Genomic DNA, 24,072 nt, shown 5'->3' with positions numbered 1-24,072 from the left:
CATAGAGACAGGAAATTTGCCCCAGCTGTTTCCGGTCCTAGGTGCGAGACAGCGCCCTTTGCGGTGTGGAGGAGACTTGACCCTGTTGCCGGGAAGATGGCAGCTGTGGCTGCGGCGGCGGTGACTCTCCCATCCTCAGCGCCAGCGTCGGCCATGGCGACAGCCACGTCAGCGGCTCTCGGGGAGGTGGAAGATGAAGGGCTCTTGGCATCTCTTTTCCGGGACCGCTTCCCCGAGGCTCAGTGGCGGGAGCGGCCCGACGTGGGCCGCTACCTCCGAGAACTAAGCGGCTCGGGGTTGGAGCGGCTGCGACGCGAGCCTGAACGCCTGGCGGAGGAGCGGGCGCAGCTGCTACAGCAGACTCGCGACTTGGCCTTCGCCAACTACAAGACCTTCATCCGAGGCGCCGAGTGCACCGAGCGCATCCACCGCCTCTTCGGCGACGTGGAGGGATCGCTCGGTCGCCTCCTCGACCGCCTGCCCAGCTTCCAGCAGAGCTGCAGGTGCGGCGGTCAGCGCCAAAAGGGTGTCTGTGATAGCCCACACTTAGGGTGATAGAAATAGCTAACTCGTAGCGCATACCGTGTGCAGGGCTCGCAACAGCCTTCGAGGTGGGTACTGCCATTCCAGTGTTCCTGATGAAGTGGAGACACAGAGGTTAGCGATTTGCCTAAGAACCCCGCTGGTTAAGTTTCCGAGTCAGAACTGGAACCTAAGTGCGCGTCCCTGCCTCTGGGACTGTTATGAGTACTAAAAGAATCTACACAGCACACTGGTCTGACATAGTTCACACTATAAATGTTGTCCGATTAAAGTGTGTGCACATTTATGTAAATAGACCAGCGATTATCTAATTCAGAATTTCCATTGATAGGAGGCCGACAGGGAAATCCTGTCACTGAGACATCAAAAATCAGAAAGACCTTCCTTAGATCCTCAGTACAGTTTTTGGCTAGTAATAACCTTTTTTTTTTCTTTTGGTACTGGGGATCGAGCTTAGGCTTGCAAGCGCTTGCAAGGCCGGCGTTTATGCCACTGAGCTAAATCCCCAGCCCGTAATAACTATTTTAAGGGAACGTTTTATTTGGGTCTCTTTCTCTGACACATTTTCTTTTTCTTTTTTTTTTTTTTTTGGACACATTTACTTTACACAATGGTCTACATTAAATGCTTCATGGGCACCATCTGATTTTACCTTTACACCCATACTTGGGTGTTCCCATTAATATTTTACAAATGAAGAAATCAGTCTAGAGAGGCTGATAGCTTGCCACAGCTCGTTAGTCCTGCTAGTCTTGCCTTGTTGGAAGCGCAGCAGTCCATCAGCTGATTGGGTCTGTGAGTGTTTTATTAATGGTATGATCTTTTTTTAAATGTTTTTTCTTTCTCCTCTCCACTTTTTTGAGACAGAGTTTTGCAATGTAGTGCAGGCTGGGCTTAAACTTGCTTATGTAGCCCCGACTGGCCTTGAGTTTGCAGCACTCCTGCCTCGGCCTCCTGAGTGCTGGGACTACAGGTGTCTACCACCCTGCCTAGCAGTGAAATGATCTTGAAAAAGCCAAAACTTTCTTCTTGATGTAGTGGCACATCCATATAATGCCAGCCATTTTGGAGGTTGAGGCAGGAAGATCACCAGTTTGCGCCCAGTATGGGCAACTTAGTAACTTAATGTGAACATTTCTCAAAAGGGTGGGAGCTGGGGATGTAACACAGTGCACAAACCAAGATTCAATGCCTTATACCAGCAGAAAAGAAAAAAAAAAAAATCCTCAAGTGTAATAGCACTAATAGTTGTGACATGAGGATTAAATTAGGGAAACCATTCAACCCAGTGCCCACTTCACAGTAAATTCTCCGTGACGGGGGAGGAGTAGGTGCAGAGCAGTAGGTCCCAGTGTTTCCCTGATTGCTTGTAGGAACTTTGTGAAGGAAGCTGAGGAGATCAGCGCCAGCCGCCGGATGAACACCCTGACTCTCAACCGGCACACAGAAATCCTGGAAATTCTGGAGATTCCTCAACTCATGGACACCTGTGTCCGGAACAGCTATTATGAAGAGGCCCTGGAGCTTGCAGCCTACGTTCACCGCCTAGAAAGGAAATACTCCGCCATCCCTGTCATCCAGGTAGCCATGAATCAGTCATTGAGTGGTAGTGACTAAACCCGTAAGTAAAAACCTTTGCGTGTTTCACATCATTTTCTGCCAGTCAGGCAGATGTGGGTAAACAATGTGAATTTATACATATATCTAATCATTCAAAGGTATTTATTAATCGTGTGCCAGGCACTGATTTAGGTGTTGGGGATACGATGTGACAAGGCAGTTGAGGTTGTGGCTTTTATGAGGCTTAGCTTTTAGTGAGGGTCTGGGAGTTGACAAATAAATAATAGGATCCTTTCAGAGAATGGTGTCTGGGGGCTGGGGATTTAGCTCAGTGGCATAAGCGCCTGCCTTGCAAGTGCGCAGTTGTGAGTTCGATCCCTGGTACCAATAAAAAAAAAAAAAGAGAGAGAATGGTGTCTGAAGAAAATAAACCAGAGAATGGGGTGGAGAAAAAGCAAGATGGGCTCTTTTGGTAGTGTGATTAAGGAAAACCATTCTAGAGAGGTGACAAGCTGAGACCTAATGATGAGATGGAGCCATCACATGCTGGTCTGGGGAGACCGCAGACCAGAAAGTGTGAAGAACAAGTGGCGAGCGGAGGCAGAAGGAAGCTGGGGGTGTTGGCTGGGCCTGGTGGCTCACGCCTGTAATCCCAGCACTCGGGAGGCTGAGGCAGGAGGATCACTGTGAGCCTGAGGCCAGTTTGGGTTACATGCTGAGACTCTGTTTCAAAACAAAAAAGAAGTTGGAATGTTTAAAAGAAGCCGCGATTCCTGGACTGCACTGAGATGTAGAACTTGGGAAGCAAGTGAAGCTGAAGAGCCAGGCAAGGCTGGAGGCTGTAGTGAGTTGCTGGAAGTCTACTGATTGTAGGGAGAATCCTTGGAAAAACTTCTTTTCTTACTACACATTTGCAGCACACAATGATTACATCCATCATGTGGAGTTGATATATGTACATAACACATCCTTGGGGTACCAGGAATCGAACTCACAACCTTGCACTTGCCAGGTGGGCTCTGTGCCGCTGAGTTATATCCCTGGCTCCTTAGAAGGTTTTAAACGTGTTAAGCAAAAGCGTTGTACAACCAGATCCATTTTCTAGGTGAGGAAGCTGCAGCAATGTTGTTTGCTCATGTTCAGGGTTAGCGACTGGCTCCCTGTCTCCACAGGGCATTGTGAACGAAGTGCGCCAGTCCATGCAGCTGATGCTGAGCCAGCTGATCCAACAACTGAGGACCAATGTCCAGCTCCCTGCCTGCCTCCGCGTCATCGGCTACTTGCGGCGCATGGACGTCTTCACTGAGGCCGAGCTGAGAGTGAAGTTTCTGCAGGCCCGAGACACCTGGCTCCGCTCCATCCTGACTGCCATCCCCAGCGATGATCCCTACTTCCATATCACCAAAACCATTGAGGCCTGCCGTGTCCACCTGTTCGATATCATTACCCAGTACCGAGCCATCTTCTCTGATGAGGACCCCTTGCTGCCCCCTGCTGTGGGTAGGCACACCGTGAACGAGGGTGCCATCTTCCATGGCTGGGTGCTGCAGAAAGTTTCCCAGTTCCTGCAAGTGCTGGAGGCCGACCTCTGCCGGGGGGTGGGTGGCCGCCTGGACTCCCTGCTGGGCCAGTGTATGTACTTCGGGCTGTCCTTCAGCCGTGTTGGGGCCGATTTCCGGGGACAGTTAGCACCTGTTTTCCAGCGGGTGGCCATTGCCACTTTCCAGAAGGCAATTCAGGAAGCAGTGGAGAAATTCCAGGATGAAATGAACTCGTATACTCTCATCTCGGCCCCAGCCATCCTGGGCAGCAGTAATGTGCCTGTTGCTGTGCCAGCCACTCAGCCGGGCACGCTGCAGCCGCCCATGGTACTCTTGGACTTCCCACCCCTTGCCTGCTTCCTTAACAGTATTCTGGTCGCCTTCAATGATTTGCGTCTCTGCTGCCCTGTGGCCCTGGCACAGAATGTGACAGGGACGTTGGAGGATGCCCTTGCCAAGGTGAGAACATTCATTGGCTTTCTTCCCCCTGCTCCCCTCAGTTAATGGTGGCCAGAAACCAGTCAGAAACCAGTCCTTATGACAGTGGTGCCTGCCAACTTGGAGAGATGTGTTGTGGTTTCAGAGGTGTTTCTCATTGGGAGGTTCTGATTAGTCCCCCTTCATGAATCTTGATGAATCTGTGAAGAGGCTCACTTGTAACTCAGCAGTGTGTTAATTTTCTTTTCTTTTTCGCAGGCACTTAAACTGCTGAGCTAAACCCCTGGCCCACACTCCTGGTGTGTTCATTTTCTGTTGCTTTAAAACAAATCCCCCACAAACGCAGCAGCTTAAAGCAATATATCACTGCCAGGTGCAGTGTCCCTAGGACCTCTGCTCAGGGTCTCACAAGAGTGTAGACAGGGTGCCAGTGGGCTGTGGTGTCATCAGGAGCTCAGGTTCCTTGCAGGTTGACAAGTTTCATTCCTTGCTGCTGCAGAGGTCACAGGACTGAGAGCCTCTGCTCCCAGAGGCATCTCCTCCACTGGCAGCTGCACTATGGCTGTTTTTTCCTGTGGGACAGCATCTCCTCCACTCAAGTCTCTTCTGTGTACCCATTTCTGAAGGTCCATTTGAGCCACACTTGCCCTGGCTAGTCTTCCTTGAAATTAGAGTCAGCTGCTTCATGTTCCTGCATCTGTCACAGACCTAGTCTACCCCTGTGGGCATCAAAACCCAGGTGTTCTCCAAATAATTTCATGATGCTTCTCTATAATTCCATGATGCTTCCTAGAACTGGAAACTGTTAGTAGTGAGGCAAATTGGGTCAGAAATGCATCATGGTGGAGCCAGGCGTGGTGGTGCACACCTGTAATCCCAGCACTCAGGAGGCTGAGACAGGAGGATTGCTGTGAGTTTGAGGCTAGCTTGGGCTACAAAATAAGTTCAAACCAGCCTCAACTGCATACTGAAATGCTGTTTCAAAAAGACACACACACACACACAATCATGAAAGTGACAGAAGTGTGAAGATTGACCAAGTGCTGGGTTTAAACAAAATAGTGAAGTACTGTTAGGAATGACAGGACATCTTTCTTCATGAAAGCCTGAGGGCTGCCCCTTTGTGCTCATTTTATGTACTTCCCTCAGCCCTCAGCAACTGGTTTATTCCCTGCAAACCTGGGACTTGAACTCAGTGCCTTGTGCATCCCGGGTAAGCACTCTACCCCTGAGCTACAGCCCCAGTCCTCCATGGTGTTCCTGTCTTTTAGGTGACCAAGATAATCCTGGCTTTCCATCGCGCGGAAGAAGCTGCCTTCAGTAGTGGTGAGCAGGAGCTCTTTGTCCAGTTCTGCACTGTCTTCCTGGAGGACCTTGTTCCGTATTTAAATCGCTGCCTTCAAGTCCTTTTCCCACCAGCTCAGATAGCACAGATTTTAGGTAAGAGATTTTTTTAAGCTGCTTTACTTGTATGTCATTCACTTAAGTAAATAATTCACCTATTTGCATAGTTTCTGGTAAGTGTGAAGAGTACAACCATACTATTTTCAACACTTCCTTTCCCGGGGTGAACCCAGGGTTTGAGCTATATCCCTTCCTAGTCGACTTCTTTTTTAAAATATTAATACGGAGTCTCACTAAACGGCCCAGGTGGGACACAAACTTGTGATCCTCTTGCTTCAGCCTCTCAAAGTGTTGGGATTACAGGCCAGTGCCACGACATCCTTACATAATTGTTTGTTTCTTCCTCTTCTTTGTGTGTGAAACACACATCTATATTGACTTTTATTAATAACGTTTCTCTGTTTCTTTCTCTACAATCTGTCAGGCATTCCACCCACTCAGCTCTCCAAGTACGGCAACCTTGGGCATGTGAACCTCGATGTCGTCCAGGAGCCTCTTGCCTTCATCCTGCCTAAGAGAGATACGGTCTCTCTAGATGACCAGGTGCTAGTGCCTGAGCTTACAGCCCCGGCACTACAGCTGCCGGCGGCGGAGCCGAGCCTGGCGCCCCCAACTGTAGCCTGCCCTGAGGCCGGGCCGGTGGAGGAGCCCTCGGAGCTTCCCCAGGAGCCGGCGGAAGCCGGTACGGGAGATGGGGAGCCGCAGGCCGCTCCGCCCAGTGTGGACCTTTGCTAGCTTTGGGCATGCGCGGTGTGGAGCCTCAGCCCCCACGGGTTGGGAGCAGCTCCTAAAGCGGGGGTCGTCTCGCCCACGCCAGGCTCTAGGGGACATTGCGAGCATATTGTGGGGCACAGTCCCATGGGGAGACATTTCGGTTACTCCTGTACGAGGCTGGAATGACAATAAACCTGACGGATGGTGTCGGCCTGGCTGCGAGCCCCGCGTCCCGGAAGGCGTCCCGGTGGCAGGAGGAAGGGGCGGGGTGCCGGGTTTCTGCGGGTTGCGCGATGGCCCGGCTGTGGAGTGGGCTGCTGCGGGCGCTGCAACTGCGAGCTGCTGCGGGCAGCGCCCGGCCCTGCAGCTCCTCAGCGGCCGCGGACGGCCTGGAGGGCCCGGGGCGCCCGCGCTCCTACTGGCGCTACGTGAGGCGCCTGGTCCGGGGAGCGCCGCGGCCTCCCTACGCGCACGTGTGCCAGGTCGGGGACCCGGTGCTACGGGCCGTGGCGGCCCCAGTGGAGCCGGCGCAGCTGGAGGGGCCCGAGCTGCAGCGGCTGGTGCAGCAACTGGTGCAGGTGATGCGGCGCCGGCGCTGCGTGGGCCTAAGCGCGCCGCAGCTAGGGGTGCCGCTGCAGGTGCTGGCGCTGGAGCTCCCGGAGGAGCTCTTCCGCGCCTGCGCGCCGCGCCTACGCGAGCTCCGCCAGATGGAGCCCTTCCCGCTGCGCGTGCTGGTGAACCCCAGTTTGCGTGTGCTGGACAGCCGCCTGGTTACCTTCCCAGAGGGCTGCGAGAGCGTCGCCGGTTTCCTGGCCTACGTGCCCCGCTTCCAGGCAGTGCAGATCTCAGGTGCGGGTGACTGGGTGGGCTGGGTGGACACGGGAGCTGTGGGAGTCCAGGAACGGCTGCCACAGAGCTCCGGCCAGAGCATACGTGCTGCTTTATCTGCAGAGCTCCTGCAGGAGCGCCGGGCTGAGAAGCACCAGACTAGTGCGAAGGGAGGCTCTGAGGGAATGGGGAGACAGGATTGGGAGGTGCCCTGATGGTGCTGTCAGTTACCCGCTGGGCGTTGTTTTTTTTTTTTCCATGCCACCAGTCTGCATTGAGCTACAGCCCAGCCTTTTTGAGACAAGGTCTCACTATATATGTAGTCCACTCTGGCCCTCAACTCACAGCAGTCCTCCTACTTCAGCCTCCTGAGTACAGCATTTTTACTTCTAATTTTAAGACAGGGCATCTCTAAGATGTCCAGGGTGGGCTGGAACTTGAGATCTTCCACAGCCTCCCAGAGTGGTGGGATTATAGGAGTATGCTGTGCCACACCACCTCACCTGGCTGTGGCCTTCGCCCTCCTCCCTCTTCCACACCCCTCTCCCGTTAATTAATTTGTCACTGTGGGCTTAGAGAAATGGGACCCAGCTTTGCCTCACCCCGGAAGATGTGGTGCATGCCTGTGATACCACAGATGTTTGGTGGGGTATTGTCCTCAGGTGGGTTTAGCATGCTTGTTCCTCTTGAGCAAGGCAGTTGTCTGAAAAAAGTCAGAAGTCAGTGGTGTCCCTTCAGTTTTTAATTTTTTTTCTTTCGTCCCTTCAGTTTCTGCACTAGGAAAGCAATTCTTGTGAAGTGGGAGGTGTTCAGAAGGCATCTTAGCAGAATTTCTCATCCCCACCCTATTGAGAGCTGACAATGAAAATTGAGAACAGGTTGAATGCTTGGGGATGGGCAGAAATAAGGCAACCCCCGCCTTTGGTGCTAGAATGCAAGGCCTGGCAGCATATCTGGACAGGCAGTATTCCACTGAACCCCTGAACTGGACTCCAAGGGCTGTTCGCTGAATCTGTACCTCTATATACATAGAGATACACAATCTTGGGAGGGATGCTGGGAATGAAACCTAGAGCCTTTGCACTAAGCTACATCTTCAGGCCTTTTGAGTTTTTAAAATTTTGAGACATGCTGAGTTAAGTTCCCTAGGCTAGGCCTGAACTTGAGGTCCTCCTGGCCAAGCCTCCTAGAGTGTTGGGATTACAGGGATGCATCACTGTGCCCAGTTAATGTACTATCGTTCTGCTGTTGCCTCCTGTAAATAGAAATGGCCTGGACAGGACACAGGGCAAAGAGCTTGAGAAAGACACAGTTCAGTGTGCCTCAAGCAGCTTGGAACTTTCTTTGCAGGGCTGGACCCGAGAGGAGAGCAGGTGGTGTGGCAGGCAAGCGGCTGGACCGCCCGTATCATCCAGCATGAGATGGACCACTTGCAGGGCTGCTTGTTCATTGACAAAATGGACACCAGGACCTTTACCAATGTCCAATGGATGGAGGTGAATGACTGAGGCTTTCCTGCAGGGGCTGAGGATCTGGAAAACCAAGGTACAAACACCACTTAAGCTTGAGCTGGGCACATGTTGGCCTCAACCTGGTACTGGCTCTGATTTGACTAGAAACGGTAACCTGCTAATGCACGCTGAACCCAGCCAGAGAAGAGGCTGGAAATAACTGCTCCCAAGTCAGCTCTGCACAAAACACTGCCTCCTACAATGGAAGAGAAAAACACCTCCCTAAAGGAGTGGATATTTCCTGATAATTCTGCATGAAAAGAAGTGGGACATGGAAATAACCATTCTGATTACAAATGATCTCACAAGACCTGTGCAGTCTGCTGCCAGTACCATGAGGGATCATGATATAGTCCCCCAAAATATGAAAGCTTTGTTTGAAAATGTAGGCAACATTGGGATTGCTATCTCTTGAGTTCTTTTTACAAAGAGCTTGTTGTCTGTCTGATTTTACCAAGTCCTTGGTTTGCCTTAGACACCAGTTGCTTGTGGAAATAAAAACACGGGACGGTGTAGTCCCAGTTCAAGGAAGTATTTAATGACAGCATTAATGTAAATAAGTACCTACATGTTTTATCAGGCTCAGATACAGTTCCAACTTGGGAAAGATCGAAATCTCTTGGGCAGCTGGTACTTGGCTCATTTCTCGGGCCAAGGCCATGGAGCAGAAGTGGGGTGGCAACCAATAGACAACAATGAGCCCCTTCCTTTCACAGGACAGAAGTAGACCTGGTGCTTACTGCTCACCATAGGTATTTACTGAATAGTGTTTGGCTTTAAGGAACTCCAGAAGTCTTACTTTTATCTTTAAATGGAGACTGAGGAGCAGTTTTTTCTTTTTTGGTGCTGGGCATGAAACCTTGGCCTTACGTGTGCTGAGTACACACTACAGCAAAGCTGCAATGCCAGCCACGAAGCTGGTCTGCTTGCAGAACGGTCTCCTGAATCATGGTAAATGAGAACCGGAAGAAGTCCAAGTTGCTCAGAGAGAAGGGATTTAAACAGCAGTCCAGGGGAGACCCTTTCTCCTCTGTACCTTTCTCTGAGGCACACTGGGCAAGCAGAAATCATTCAAGCTACAGGTGGACTTTGGAGAGGAGCTGGAGACTCAGCCCTCAGAGAAGTTTATAGAAAGCTTTTTTTTTTTGATGAAAAAAACAAGGTCTTTATGTGAAGATCGGTCAAGCTGTTTTTCTCTTGGTGTCTTCAGAGGCTCCTTTGGCTTCTTCCTACATACTACTGCTTCCTTATAGCTTTCACAGGTTCCCCTTAGCGGCGCCTTTGTGGTGTTGATCAGCAGCAACTAACCTTTGCATTTCCAGTAACGAAAGTACTTATCACCACCCAAAGAAAGTACCATCCCACATAGGTACAGTACTTATCAGCCACAGAAGCTGCAACATCAAGCTAATGGGAAATTTCAAAATTCCACTTCTGCAGTGAAAGCCAGTGCAGGCAGAAGTTCAGAAGAGTCCCCTGGTAGAGAAGTGACTTTCAGAGAAAGGATGTTCCTCTGCCCATATTAGTAGCTTTAACAGATGGTGATAGGTTGTGTGCTGGCATTCCAAAGCTCATAGCTTCCATCTCAGGACAGTTCAGCCTTAGTAGTGGATCTTCCTACTGACGATGGAGAGAAAAATGGAAAGGCAAGTGTTTGTGAGCTCTCACCTAGAGCCAAGAGGACAAATGCAGTGGACCTAAGTTTCTGCCAGTCATCCCTGTGACATCAAGGTGCTTAAGTGGTGGAAATGATGGTGATTTAAAAAGGGGGAGGCCTTCTGAGGACTAGGTGAGGCGAAGTGGCTCACATGTGGCAGACAATGATGGCCTTTTATTCCTAAACTTGCATACTGGGGCTGAGAGCAAATAACCAAGAAGTGTGAGAGCACCAGGGTGACCTGTCAGCTAGAGGTCAGGTCAGCTCATGCTTCAGAATACGGGGTTTTTTTGTAGGGAGGGGGCTAATCTACCAGTATTAGGAAATAGCCTTAGAGCGTAACCTTTAAAAAAATATTTTTGGGGGCCAGGGATTTAGCTCATTGGTATAAGCGCCTGCCTGGCAAGCTCAAGGTTGTTATGAATTCAATCCCCGGTACCAAAAAAAAAAAAAAAAAAAAAAAAAATTGGCTGTGTGTGAGAGACAGTCTCACTATGCAATTCAGGCTGGCTTTGAACCCACTATGTAGCCCGGGCTGGCCCTGAACTCTGCACCTTTTGCCTGTCTTTGTGCTGGGATTATAGGAGTGTGCTACCACACCCAAGTAGAGCCCAACCTTTGAGCTGTTGATCACATCAGTAGCCACCTCCCAGCTAGAGCAAAGAAGTGAGACCACAGTGTGAGACCAATATGATCTTAAAAGAGTTGGCCACTGAATCAGTTTTGGCCTGTTCAGTTTATAAAGATAGAGAATTGGGGCTGAGAATACAGCTCACTATAGAGTTGTACTTGGCATTCACGAGCACTTGGGTTCAGTTCCCTGCAACAATAAAAAGGGGGACAATACTGATTTTTGGAGAAAGGAGAATGGCTAGAATACCACTTTCTAGGCTCCAAGCTTTGTTCCCTGCGCTAGGCCTCTCTGTGTGCACAGGATGAACACACCATTGTCTCCCATCTTACTCATCACATGGTCTTTCCGAGACTGCCAGCTCTGGGCTTGGTGTTCTTATCAGGTCCCTGCTTCCAATGGCTCTGTGGCAGGCAGCATCACTGAGTAGGGTTGGGAGTCCATTTCTAAACAGAGTGGGCCCTGCCAGCAGCAGCAGCTGCCTCACAAGGATATAGACCCAGCATTACTTAATCTTCCAGAAGCTAGAGACTAGAAGTTTTATTTCTAGTTTCACATTTATTTGTTTAAATGTGGCAGTACTAAACAGCTGCAGGGCCACATCTGGCCCACAAGACTCCCTGTTGGCAGTCTCTGGTCTAGACACTGTGCAGCTGCAAAAGCTGTCCAGTTCTTTTAAACGTTCCCAGCTAAAATTCCAGGCTGCTGGGGAACTGACTGGAGGCAAGCCAAGGAAAGCAGCAGGGGACTAGCACTGTCAACTTCCTACTCTGCTAACAAGAAAACCAGAGGTCCTTTGGAGAGGCCCAGACAAGAGTCAAAATGAGGTCAGTTCAGGAAGGGAAAGGGTTTATTAGACATCTCCAGGACAAGGCCCCAGGGGCAGTGACTGGGCTCAGTGTTCTCACCCAGGAAGAAAAGGCAGCAGTGAAGACCACCTGCCTGCCTTCTGATCGAAGTGGCCTTGTGCTCACAGAAACCATCTCTTCCTGCGGGGAAGATGGGGGCCCTGGATGCACACCAGGAGGGTGGGGATGGCTTTTCTTACTTCCATCAGTCTGTTCTCAAAGGGCTGAAGCTGGATGTAAAAGGAGCAGAGGCTGGCCCTGGCTGCTCCCCCCTTGACACTTCTAGGTGACTTTATTTATAAACAAGACAGAAATCAAAATAGCATTAATTTAGGGGAACAAAACAAAATAAAAAAGTTTAAAAAGAAAACAGGACAGAGGGGCAGGGAAAGGAGTAAGCATCCAGGAGAGAAGTAGGGACAGCCAGTGTCCACCCAGCACGGGATGTGCGGCAGGCGTCTGCTGCAGGGCCTTCTTCCTGCTCCCTGGCTGGCAGCGGATGGCGGAGGAGCCACCATGGTGACTGCAGTGTGCCACGGAGCCCTGTCTGGCCATTGACTTAGGGAGTTTTGTGGGTTTACCCAGCCTACTTCCCACCTTCACCATCGCCCATATGAAGAAGCTTTTAACTCTCCTGTCCAAAGTCCTCTGAGAATTTCTTCACTTTCAGGAGGTCATCTGCATTCACCGTGGGCCGGGTGGTAGCCAAAGACCGGAGCATGTCAGACTGCAAAGGCAAGAGGATATGGCTGAGAAGCAGCCAAGCCAGGTCCTCAGTCTCCCCACTTGTACCACTATGCTGCCCAGATGCAGGGAGGCCTGCCTTAGAAAAATGCACATGCACAATGCACGTGTGTGCGTCTACACACACACACACACACACACACACACACACACACACCCCCCAGAACAATCTCCGGCTGCCCTGCTGAACCTGCCTGCAGCACAGACCTTCCTTCCTGAGGCCATGCGGGTCATTTCTAGAGTGCCGCCTTCCCATCTGAGAATTCAGGCTCGCTCTCCTAACTCCTACCTGTGCCCACCACAACGGCCCCAGCACAGGTACCTGCCAGGATAAGCATTGTGATGGGCAAGGCTAGAAAACCAAGTTCAGACTACTTGAGCAAGAGGCTGCCTTTATCACTACCTCAAATCCAACCATGCTGACCTAACTCCCCCTCTGGATCAAATAAGCCAAACCCCAAGAATGACACTTTCATTATGTGGACTTTACACTCCCGCTGAAGAACAGATAATGCAAATGCTTCTGTCTTGGCAAGAGTCTTGGTTACCCAAACCTGCAAGACCCCTCTCTCAAAGGAACCCCAAGAGCCCAGAACACAGAAGGGGAACAGCTCAGTTTTATGCCGGGATTAGGCCCCCAGTTTTTTGGCTCTGCATTCCTCCCTCCCAACTGGTTACTTACCATGCAAACCACAGGCTCTAAGAGTTTGTCACTGGGGACATCCATCCAGGTCATCTCTATGGCCCCTGGGTCCCCTGGCGAGCACGGAGTCAGGAGGTCATCTATCATAATGCTAGGGTTAGTGCGGGAAGGGCCACAGACCTGAAACCAAGCAGGAGTTTGACAGGCTGGCATAGCTGTCCTCAGAGTGAGGACGAAAGCCCTGATTTCTAAGGGCAACCCCAAAAGAAGGGGCTGGTGGAGGGACAGGCTTATTCAGAACTCCTGAGCTAAGTGGCCAGAGTAGCTCCAGGTCTGACATCAAAGGCTTGCTCACAGGTGCCCCTCCAGCTCCTGGTCTCCACAATCTCAACTTCTCACATTTCTCAGTGATACTACCAAGTCTCAATACAGCTGCGGTTGTGGCAATATGGGTTCCCCTCTGAAATCTGCGGGACTGGCAGAATGGCCGATTCCCTCACCTCCTCCAGTTCATGGCTCAAGTGCCACAGCATAGGCATGTCCTTTAACTGCAACCTGCTCACCTCTCCCAACCTCTGGTGCTCCCGGTCTCCTAGACCACACCCTGCCTCCCTGTCACCGTCCTCTAAGGAGCCAGCTTTTATCTTGGCTGTCTTCCCCTACTTGAAGAGGAGCTCCTGGAGGGCAGAGGGGTTTTCTGCTGTGTTCACAATGTCTCCCCAGTGCCTAGAACAATGCCAGGGACACAGCAGACACACAGGAGACATTCAACAGGAGATCTCCTGGTGAATAGATGAATCCCCACTTTGTTTATTTAGGGTTTTGCTGTGTAGCCCAGGCCGGCCTCAAATTCAGTGATCCTCCTGCCTCAGTCTCCCTAAGTGCTGGGATTGTGCCATAGCGCCCAGTGAATCCCCACCTCAGACCTGCACTTTTCAGGCATTTCCTTGGTGTGCACCCTGCCCACAGGCACAGAGCTGTGAACATGCTGCTCTGTCTCTGCCTTCTCACAACCAGAGACCGTCGCACTCAAGGAACAGCTGCAGGAAAGGCGGGGCAGGTCCAGCCATGCCCTTTGCTTTTGCGCTGGTTCTCCAAGATACTGAGGATGTATCCCCTGAGGAGCCAGGGAAACTGATGACCACTTGTTCTAGTGACACTGTCTAAGCTTTGCTCACCGCTCACCTCCTTTGCTGAGAGCATGGGGAGGGTACTAGGGACTGAACCCAGGGCCTTAACATGGGCTGCATACCCAACACCTTTTTCATTTTTGAGACAAAAGTCTGCCAAGTCACTAAGTTGCCAGGCTGGGCTAGAACTGTAACCCTCCGGCCTCAGCCTCCCAGAGTGCTAGGATGACAGGCAGGTACCACCATGCCCAGCACCACTCACCTTCTTGAAGTGCGTTGCTGACTGAACTTTTCTGACAGGCTGCATGAGGGAGTCCCGCACGATGATGCTGATGTCTGCGCCCGAGTAGCCTTCTGTTTTCCGGGCCAGCTCGTGGATGTTGGCATCTGTGAGGTTGTGGGGAGTGCTCCCCAGATGCAACCGGAACATCTGGGCACGGGCGGCTTCCTCAGGCAATGGGATGTAAATGCGCTTTTCAAACCTAGAGAGCAAAGCACATGGCAGGAGTGAAACAAATCACTGAATGGTGTTGATGGCAGGGGCCTGCATTGCTGGCACCAAAACTCTCAGGAAACCTGCTTCATTGAGGACTGCACAGAAAGGGGTGGGAGAAGACTGCGGGCCCACCTTGCTGGGGGAGACTCACCTCCTTCTGATGGCTGAGTCCAACACCCAGGGGATGTTTGTGGCACCGAGAACCAGAGTCCCATCATTGTTGTTCCCCACCCCTGTGGAGGAAGGAGACAGACTCTGAGGGCACCTGCAGGGTCAGTCAGAACCTGCGGGACAGACGCTGGGGCTTTTGTGTGCCATCACCCTAGGGTCCAGACTGAAATTAAAGTAGTCTGGCTCTGATAGGGCCAAGAGACTACGAAGCTGCCAGTGCCAGCAGCAGTGAAAGCCCCGGCCTGAGGCCCGACGGTGGCACCATGAAATGTTTCTCCTCCACCCCAAAACAATCAAACCCAGCCATAGCGACAGTGACACTCGGGGTTTCACTTTAGGTGGAGCCACAACCAAGGGGGTCCCCACAGCTGGGACGTACCCTGCATCTGGACCAGGAACTCTGTTTTGATCCTCCGGGCAGCCTCGCTCTCGTTCTCATTTCGGGACCCACAGAGGGAGTCCACCTCGTCGATGAAGATGATGGAGGGCTTGTGCTGCCTGGCCAGCTCAAAGAGGTTCTTCACAAGCCTGGGAAGGGAATAGCGGCTTAGGGTCCAGGCACTCCCCAAGTTCTAGTTGCTCTTCTTGTCCTTCCCACAGCAAAAATGATGGCGACAAATCCTCCGCACCAAGGGGAAGGGCATGCCTTGGCATCGCTTCAGATCATCAGCTCTGGACTCAGGACAGACATCTTTCTACTGAGCCTCACTTTTCTCATGTGCCAATGGAGGCCAGTGTGGGGAACAGCTAAAACACAGCTGGTGCCCTAACAGAACACTGGGCAGATACTGTTACAGTGACACCTGTCCCTTGCTTCTGAGTACTTCATCTCTCCCGGCTTCCCTGCCAGGCTCACCAGTCTGCCAGGACAGGGCCCCAACCGAAACACTGGCCAAATCTTGCTACTGGCGCAGTGCCTCTGAGAGGCTACCTCAAGGGGCAAGGAGCTGGGCCACCACAGCTGGCTGACTTACTTCTCACTCTCCCCCAACCACTTAGACATCAAATCAGAGGAGGACACAGAGAAGAAGGTGGAGTTGTTGGCCTCTGTTGCCACGGCTTTGGCCAGATAGGATTTCCCTGTGCCAGGGGGTCCAAAGAGCAGTATCCCCCGCCAAGGGGTACGCTTGCCTGCAACAAAGAATGAACCCAAGTCAGCCTCTTCTTGACTGGGGAAAGGAAGCAAAAAAAAAAGAAAGAAAAAAAAAAAAAGTGTGTGTGTGTGTGGGGGGGCTTCAGTCACTGAAAAGACAGTAAGAAATAGTTCTGTAGAGTGGCTGATCAGGGAGCAAAGGCAGAAGGAACCCTCAGACCTGTTGGGAGCAGTCCTAACCCTTGGAAGTTACTATGCCCACCCCTGAAATGCTCACCTCAAAATTCCAGTCACAAAAATGTTTTTTCCTCTTCAGGGCTGAGAATCAAACACTGCCTTGTGCATGCTAGGCAAGTGCTATACCACTGAGCTGCATCCCAGCTCAGAGGTGTCTATGACACCAGCAAGAAGCTGAGGCATAGGTGACGTTGGGGAGCAGGCCTGAAGACCTCTCCTGACAGCACGTATGCGAGGTCAGCCCCACTGCCTGAGGACCAAGGCTGGCAAAGCCATCTGCTTTGGGACACCTCAGAGGGGACCCCGTGCGGGCTCCAGTAGTAGCCTGAGTTTTATGTCTGTATCTCCAGTCGCTCAGCTCTTACCTGTGAACAAGTGTGGGAATTTAATCGGCAAAATGACAGCTTCTTTGAGGGCCTCCTTGGCCCCCTCCAGCCCCGCCACATCATTCCACCGTATGTTGGGCTTCTCCATCACAACGGCACCTGCAGCAGGAGGTGCTAGCCGTGAGCAGGAGCCGACACACAGGTCCCATGGCCCCACGCAGGGCATATGGCCTCAGGCCTCTTACCCATCAGTTGCTCCTGCAGCTTCTTCTTCTCTGGATTATCCCCTTCACTGTCACTGTCACTGCTGAGAGAGGAAACAGAAGCTCACAAGCTGGTCCTCCGCCAAGAGCCAGAAGGCTCTGAACGATGCTGGACTCTCCGCCAGCACATGGGTGAGGAATGCTCCCCACATTGCTCTAACGAGGGACAGGTAAACAGGTCAGGCCTGCACATGTCAGGGCCACATGCTGTCCTCCAGCAAACGTGATCACAGTGACACTGTGGTTTCTTCATTAAAGGAATACAGGTTAGGAAGTCTGCCCTCTCCTAAGGGCTGGAGAAAAAAATATAATTTGGCTGGACTTCCAGGGCAGCCAAACAAACATAGCCATCAGGAACCTTTCATACAGACAATACATGGCCGTGACTCCAGAGGACTCCAAAAGACAAAGAGGTGAAGTTTCAAACTAACAGGGAAAGCTGGGCACATCTATAATCCTGGCGCTCTGGGAAGCTGAACTCTGCCTGGGCAGCTTAGTGAGCACCTGTCTTAGGGCTACAGTGTAACTCAGTGTGAGGACCCTAGGTTCAATCCCTAGTACATGCACATATGTGCACACACACACCAAAGGGGAAGCTGGGGCTGGGTGCACAACAATAATTCCAACTACTCAGAAGAGTTCTAAACTGAGTTCTACTCAGTTGAAGCCAACCTGGGCAGTTTAGAGACTGTCTGAAAACGATGAATAAACAGCTGGGGATGCAGCTCGGAGCTTAGATCGTCCTTAGTTTGCTTAGCACTGCAGTTGATCCCTCGCATGCCTGCAGCCCCTGGTTCAATCCCAGTAACAAACACAAGACACTTCTAAAGGGGGACATGCTGTGATCCTAAAGGCCACTTTCAGTCCTGACTCACTTGTTGTCCTCAAAGCTCTTCCCTATCTCCTGTCTCTTCCTCAGCACACCTCTCCCGAGAATCAGAAGCATGCACCCTGCATCAGCGGGAAGGCTGACTTCACTGAGGCAGCTGCCCATCAGCCTCAAGGGCACCATGGCCCCTGTGTGCAGCTGACGGGCCTTGCCATGGGGCAATGCCCAGGCCTGAGCTGAGAGGCCAAAGCAAGATGCTGGCTGTGGAGTCAGAGGCCAGGGCCAGAGGTTCATATGCAGCGTGTCTGGCTCTGTTACCCTGGCCATACCCCTTTGCCTCTGGTGAGGATGCTTCTTTGTGGTAACAGCAGCTGGCATTCACTGAATGCTCACTGTGTGCCAGGTCCCTTCTGAGGCTTTGTCACATCATCCCCTCTGCTCCTTACAGCATTGCTAGGGGAAGAGCTCCCTCATCTTCCCACATAGGGCAAGGCAGTGGCACAGAACCAATCCAAGCACAGGACTGTGAGAGGCCACGGTTGATCACCCCTCACCAGGCTTTTCTATGCAGACCAGTGAGATGACATAGGGACACTCTGTGAAAAGCCAATGAGAGCAGCTGCTGGCACAATGGTTAGGAAGAGTTTCCTAGAGTGGGGCTGCCATGTGAGTCCAAGCAGTGCTGGTATGGAGAGTGACGGCCCTCCACATGGAGAGGGCATGAGGCCTGGAGAGTGACGGCCCTCCATGTGATGAGCGCATAAAGCCCGCCAGTGCGCTCTACACTTACCCCTTGCCCTCACTCTGATTCTCCTTCACTGGCTTCTTGCTGTGTTTTTCTTTGTTTTTTAAATAATCCTTCAGCTTCTCCGCCCGGTCTAGGTACTGCATGCACTTGGCTCGAATGCTCTCCTTGGCCTTGTCATTGTGAGCCTCATCTGCAAAAGGGATGCAGAATGGCCCGTGAGCCCTGGGTGCCCTCCTGGCAGAGCCCCGTGAACCTGCATGACTCACATTTGATGGCGTGCAGGAAGTACTCCACGGCATGCTGGTACAGCCGCAGCGCCTCCTCGTAGTTCTTGGCTTTGTCCTCCTCTGTTGCTTTCGTCACCAGATCAATGGCTTTCTGGAAAGGCGAGGCAAATAGCTCAGTGCTTCCCAGGAGATCCAGAAAGGCCTGGGCTTCCCAAACAGCGGGATGAGATTAATAAAAGATACGGCCAGGCCTGCAGCATGTGGATTTGTTGGTTGTAGGCCATTATATTGTCCTACTTTTCCAACATCAACTGGAAGGTCTTTAAAAGGAAACTTTAGAAGATAGCCATCCCTCTTCACAGGGAGCTCATCGGTATCAAGGCAGCCTCCCTCCAGCCTGCCCTGGAGTTCAGCAGAGGAATCTTGAACTTCCCGACCCGGGCTTGGGCTCCAAGTCAAACCCACAGAACTTTCTACTTCATTGCCTCAAAGGAAAGTGAGCCAAGAACGTGAGGAGAACACTCGAAACAACTGACTGTTGTTTCCCTCAGCAAAGAGGACAGAGGTTGCACTTGGCCTGGGGCAGAGAAGAGGCAGCCAGCTAGGAAAGTCCTTCATCGACCTAAGGGTTTTGACCCAAGACAGATGAGTATCTATCAATTAGTCTGTCTGTCTCTTTCGTGATACTGGGAATCGAATTCGAAGCCTTTGTGCTGGTCTGCAGCCTCAGCCCTTTTGCTAACGCATCAGTTTAAGGGGTAAAAAAGAAAAAAAGAATGTAGCTCAGTAGCAGAGTGCCCCTGAACTCGATGTCCAGTGGCACAAAAAGGAGAGATGGACTTGAAGCTCCCTCTGTTGCCTTCTACTGGCCTGGCTCCACTGGCTTCTCTCAGTGCAGAGGGCAAACCACTGCCCTACAAAGCCTAAATCGACACCGCGCCAGCAGCAGCAGAAAGGACAGCGCCTGCTTACTCCAGAGGCGAACAGGTGCTGCCAGCCCAGGGAGCGGCGCCCGGAGTGTCTAAGAACTCAAGGGAGTGAGCCGTGTCTTAGCGAGTCTGATAAACGCAGCAGGCTGCTGACTGGGAAGCGCCTACACATACAGTTTTAGAAACCACAGCTTCCCCTGCCCAACCAGAATCCTCTTTCTCCACCTGGTGCCGCCCAGCTGCAGCCAAAGCAAATAAAATCCTCCTGACCAGCTCTCGGAGGGGAACAGGGCATTTGTTTGGTCCTTCCCTGGCTGCAGGTAAGAGGTACCCAAGAGAAAGCAGATGGCACAGATGGCTGTGCTAAACTGGCAGGCTGGTGAAGCAGGCCGGGCTGTCGTTAAAGGAACTCACTAGGCCAAAGACAAGAAAAAGTAAGAAGGGCTGGGGCCACTGCTGAGTGGTACAGTGCCTGCCTAACAATCTTGGCCTGGGTTCGATCCCCAGTACTGAGGAGGAAAAAAGTGTTGGTTACGTCAGGCTCCATTTCCTCCAAAGGACAGCTAGGAACCCTGAACCTTCTTGGGTGGTCAGCTTCCACACATGCTTCCCGTCTCTGTTCTCTCCCCCGCGACCCTTGGGACAAGAGTGCTCCAGTCCTGCTGGCTTCTTTCTTCAGAACATACCCAAGTTCCCCGGCCTCTTTCACTCTGTACTGCCTCTTCCATGTGTGACAGTCTCACTACTGTGCAGTCCATTCTGGCCTTGCACTCACTATGAATCCTAGGCTGGGCTTCAACGTGGCATCCTCTTGCCCCAGCCTACTGAGCACAGCTGTTGAGCCCCAGTGCCCATCTTCCTATCCTGCTTCTGGCTTGGGTCTGTTCTTTTGCAGTGGGAGCCTGGAATAAAACTGGAGGTACCTGCTCCCTCCAAGGAGCACACCTACCTCCTCTTTCCCCTTTTCTTCCTTTTACGATTAGTGCCTATTAATTTTCAAAATTTTGGCCTTCACTGCATATCCTGGGATCCTATTCATTCATCCCATTGCTGTCCTGTAAGGCCCACTTACAGTGCCCCATTCCTTTTGTCTAATAATAATCTTGTTTCTGTTTTCATGTTATCTTTTGTTAAATCCCACATAAGGAGAACACGTGATATCTGTCTTTCTGAATCTGGCTTCTTCCCTCTCTCCTTCTAAACATTCTATTCATGCATTTGGCAACCAGTAGTTTTTCACATGTGGGAGCCGTTAGTGTTAGTGGAAAGAAACAGTTTTGCCTAACAGGAGGGTAAGGTGACAAGTAACACTACCACACTGCCACATCTCTAGTAACACATCAAGCAAAGGATGAGCATAATGGAAAAGGGTGATAAAAACATGCGGGCCAGGTATGGTGGTGAATGTCTGTGATCCCAGTACCCTGGGGGCTGAAGCAGGAGGATGACTCAATGAAACTCTGCTTTAAAATTAAAAATTAAAAGAAGGGTGATCCTGGGAACACAGCTCAGTGTGAAGGTTCTGGGTTTGCTCCCCAGGTCACTTCTGTGCCATAGTAACACAGGGCCTGGCAAATTTTTTATATAAAGGACCAGATGTTACATAAATGATTAGGTTTTGTCAGGCAGTACAACTTCTGTAGCAACTAACCAATTCTGCCTTTGTAGCACAAAAGCAGCAGCAGATAATATGTAATGAATGAGTAGAATTTATTCCAATAAAACTTGGGGGGCTAGGGATTTGCTCAGTGGCATAAGTGCCTGCCTTGCAAGCATGTGGTCGTGAGTTCGATCCCGGGTACCGGTTTAAAAAAAAAAAAGAAAAACAATAAAACTTGGGCACTGAATTTGAATTTCAAATTATTTTCACGTGTCATAAAAGCCTTTTTCCCCAATTTTTTTTGTCTTTTTGAGACAGGGTCTCACTATGCAGTTCAGGCTGGCCTTGAACTCACTTCGTAGCCCAGGCTGGTCTCGAACTCGCAATGATCCTCCTGCCTCAGCCTCCCGAGTGCTGGGATTACAGGCATGAGCTACCACACATGGCATTCCCAAATCATTTTTAAAAAATTAAAAGCCGGGGCTGGGGATTTAGCTCAGTGGCATAAGCGCCTGCCTGCAAGGTCACGAGTTTGATTCCTGGTACCAAAACAAAACAAAAAAAATTAAAAGCCTATGACATTATTTTAAGGAAACTAATCACAAAGTACTACATATTATATGATGGTACAGAGCTAGAAGGTAAAGAGCTAGAAGGTGGATTAGTGGTTGCCTTGGGCTGGGAGGGATCAAGGATTGGGGAGTAACAGCCAAAGGGCAATGCTTTTTTAGGGGGGGAGATGATGAAAATGTTCCAAAAAGTGACGGTTGTGCAACTCTGTGCTAAAAGCATTAAACGGCACACTTTTGGGGAGGGGGTTGGCACATGCCTGTAATCCCAGCACTTGGGAGGCTGTGGCAGGAGGATCAGTGAGTTTGAGGCCAGCCTAAACTACATAGTGAGACCTTCTCACTATGTATTTATTTATTTTATTTGTTTTTTTGGTACTGGGGAAAATTGAACTCATTGTCTCATGCTTGCCTGGCAGGCACTTATGCTGCTGAGCTAACTCCCAGCCCCAAAAGCACACTTTATCTTGGCGAGTTGTGAGTGTATACTATGTGAGTTCTTAGTAAAGCTGTTTTTAAAACCTGTAAAAAATCTGGATGTAGTGGTGTATGTTTATCATCCCTGCACACTAGGAGGCTGAGGCAGGAGAATCTAAAGTTCTAACCCAGCCTGGGCAATTAGAGACTTACTGAGACATTGTCTCAAAAAATAAGAAATAAAAAGGGCTGGGGGTGTGACTAGGTGCAAAGGTCCTTTGTCCAATTTATTCCACGCCTGTTCCTCCACCTGGAGTGACTGACCGTTCCTTTTCCATCACCCAGTATCTGAAAGCTAGGCACGCACGCTCTGCCCCTTCCTGCATGAGGTCTCCTCGCCTTTCTCCCCCAAGCGCATACTTGACTGCCACGGCTTACTGAGTACAATGCTTTACTGCCCTGGTCTAAGCCATCTCACAACCACACAGACCACTGCCCCATTTTACAGCTCAGGCGAATCCGATTCTAAGGTCAAAAACAACCCCAGGTCACATGCTGAGAGGCGGGGCTGGGGTTCAAAGCCCGGTCTCGGGTCTGAGCGCGTTTGTTTTCTGACAGCACCTGGAGGACCGGTCATCGCTCATCCAGGCGGCGCCACCCTGGCACCTCCCCGCTCGGGGCAGGGAATGAATGAAGGGTCGCCGGCGGGGGGGAGGAAGTAAGGGCCCAGGGAAGAAGCAGAGGCTCGTCCGCGGCGTGTCAAGGGGCTGGGGGAGGTGGTGGTGGGAGGGAGCCACGCCAGAGCGACCCACGCGACCCGGCCGCGGGCAGGGAGGAGCTGCAGCCCGGCATCCCAGGCGCTGGCTGCAAGCAGCGTCCTCTGGGCCCCGCCAGCTGGGCGAGCCGGAGCCCGAGGGTGGAGACGCCCCTGTACTGCGAGCGCGTGGACGGAGAAACGGTGGCGGGCGACGCGGCCTGGAGCCCAGGTCCGAGGAGGCCGGCTCGCTCGCTCGCTCGGTCCGCGGCCCACAGGCCCCGCCGCGCCGCTTTCGGCCTCCGCAGCCCGCCGGGCCGCGCTGAGGTACCTGGAGGGTTGACGTTGTCATTTCATCTCCTGGGTCCGCCCCACACCCCGCAGCACTGCTGGCGGCCTCGGTCCGGCCCCGGGGAGCCGAGGTGCTGGGTTCGGCACGGGGAGCCCGGTGGGTGGGCGCTGGGCGCGGGCAGAGAAGCTGCTAGCAGCCGGAGCCGTGTCTCGGGACGAGCGAGGCGCGCGGCCCAGAGCGGTCGGGCCCGAGCTGCGCTGCTGACCCCTAGCGGCCACATCCCGCATTGCAGGCAGTGCTGGGGCGGCTGCAAGGACGGGGCGGGGCGGGCATGGAGGGGCGGGGCCGAGGGCGGGCGAGGCCGAATTCTGAAGTCCTCCCCCTGCCTGGGATGAAAGGAGCTTTTAGGGCGATTTTGCTAACGCAGGAAACCTCGCTTCCCAGGGCTTTGGTTTCCTGACACTTAGTAGAGTATGATAATTTGTACCTACTTTACTGAATGAAATAGCTAACTAGTTCACACTGGGGCTTCAGACTGGAAATTGTTATGTTGGTGACTCTTGATAGCGCTTTTGTTTTGCTTGCTTACCCTCCCCCCCCCCCATAAGATCTTGCTAAATTTCCCAGGATGGCCTTGAATTTGGATCCTCCTGCGTCTGCCTCCTGAAAGCCTGGAATTACAGGGATGTTCCAATGCCCCTTGCCTTTTTATTATTATTATTATTAATCCTCTACTGTTTTCCCTAGAAAGGTGTTTTCTTGCCCAAACCTGGGAACTTTACTCAGCAGATTGCTCAGGTTTTTTCATTCACTGTTCAGTACAGGATCTTCTGTCTACTGGGCTCTGTGTTGTGTCTCTGGGGTTACAGCCATGATCTTGACAGTTTCAGGGGAGCTTACAGTCTCAGAAAGAGGATGTTCATTAAAGA

General features: G+C 51.7%; 2 protein-coding genes across 5 annotated transcripts; one reads left to right on the top strand and one right to left on the bottom strand.

The window, feature by feature from the left end:
* The first annotated feature begins 39 nt into the window (after positions 1-39).
* Cog8 (component of oligomeric golgi complex 8) lies at positions 40-9,070 on the top strand. The gene is made up of 6 exons (XM_003472134.5): positions 40-503; positions 1,917-2,124; positions 3,276-4,103; positions 5,354-5,522; positions 5,911-6,168; positions 8,379-9,070. The coding sequence occupies exons 1-6, from the start codon at positions 97-99 to the stop codon at positions 8,534-8,536; spliced, it is 2,028 nt and encodes a 675-aa protein (XP_003472182.3). The 5' UTR covers positions 40-96; the 3' UTR covers positions 8,537-9,070.
* Positions 9,056-23,390, bottom strand: Vps4a (vacuolar protein sorting 4 homolog A). 4 transcript variants are annotated; one of them, XM_005004633.4, is made up of 12 exons: positions 23,183-23,390; positions 18,622-18,733; positions 18,398-18,545; positions 16,761-16,822; positions 16,555-16,674; positions 15,834-15,990; positions 15,239-15,387; positions 14,840-14,921; positions 14,455-14,674; positions 13,102-13,242; positions 12,273-12,402; positions 9,056-10,159 (listed from the first exon to the last, which is right to left on the bottom strand). In XM_005004633.4, the coding sequence occupies exons 1-11, from the start codon at positions 23,201-23,203 to the stop codon at positions 12,301-12,303; spliced, it is 1,314 nt and encodes a 437-aa protein (XP_005004690.1). In that variant the 5' UTR covers positions 23,204-23,390; the 3' UTR covers positions 9,056-10,159; positions 12,273-12,300. The 4 variants fall into 4 exon arrangements, with proteins under 4 accessions (XP_005004690.1, XP_005004691.1, XP_003472036.1 ...); XM_005004634.4 differs by having other exon boundaries at positions 9,056-10,156; XM_003471988.5 differs by lacking the exon at positions 9,056-10,159 and having other exon boundaries at positions 11,660-12,402.
* Positions 23,391-24,072: the final 682 nt, after the last annotated feature.

The sequence above is a fragment of the Cavia porcellus genome, unplaced genomic scaffold (genome assembly GCF_034190915.1).
Source record: "Cavia porcellus strain 051 isolate PalLab524CR breed Dunkin Hartley unplaced genomic scaffold, mCavPor4.1 scaffold_4, whole genome shotgun sequence".
In the NCBI taxonomy this organism is placed as follows: Eukaryota; Metazoa; Chordata; class Mammalia; order Rodentia; family Caviidae; genus Cavia; species Cavia porcellus.
This window is presented reverse-complemented; position numbering and strand designations above follow the sequence as displayed.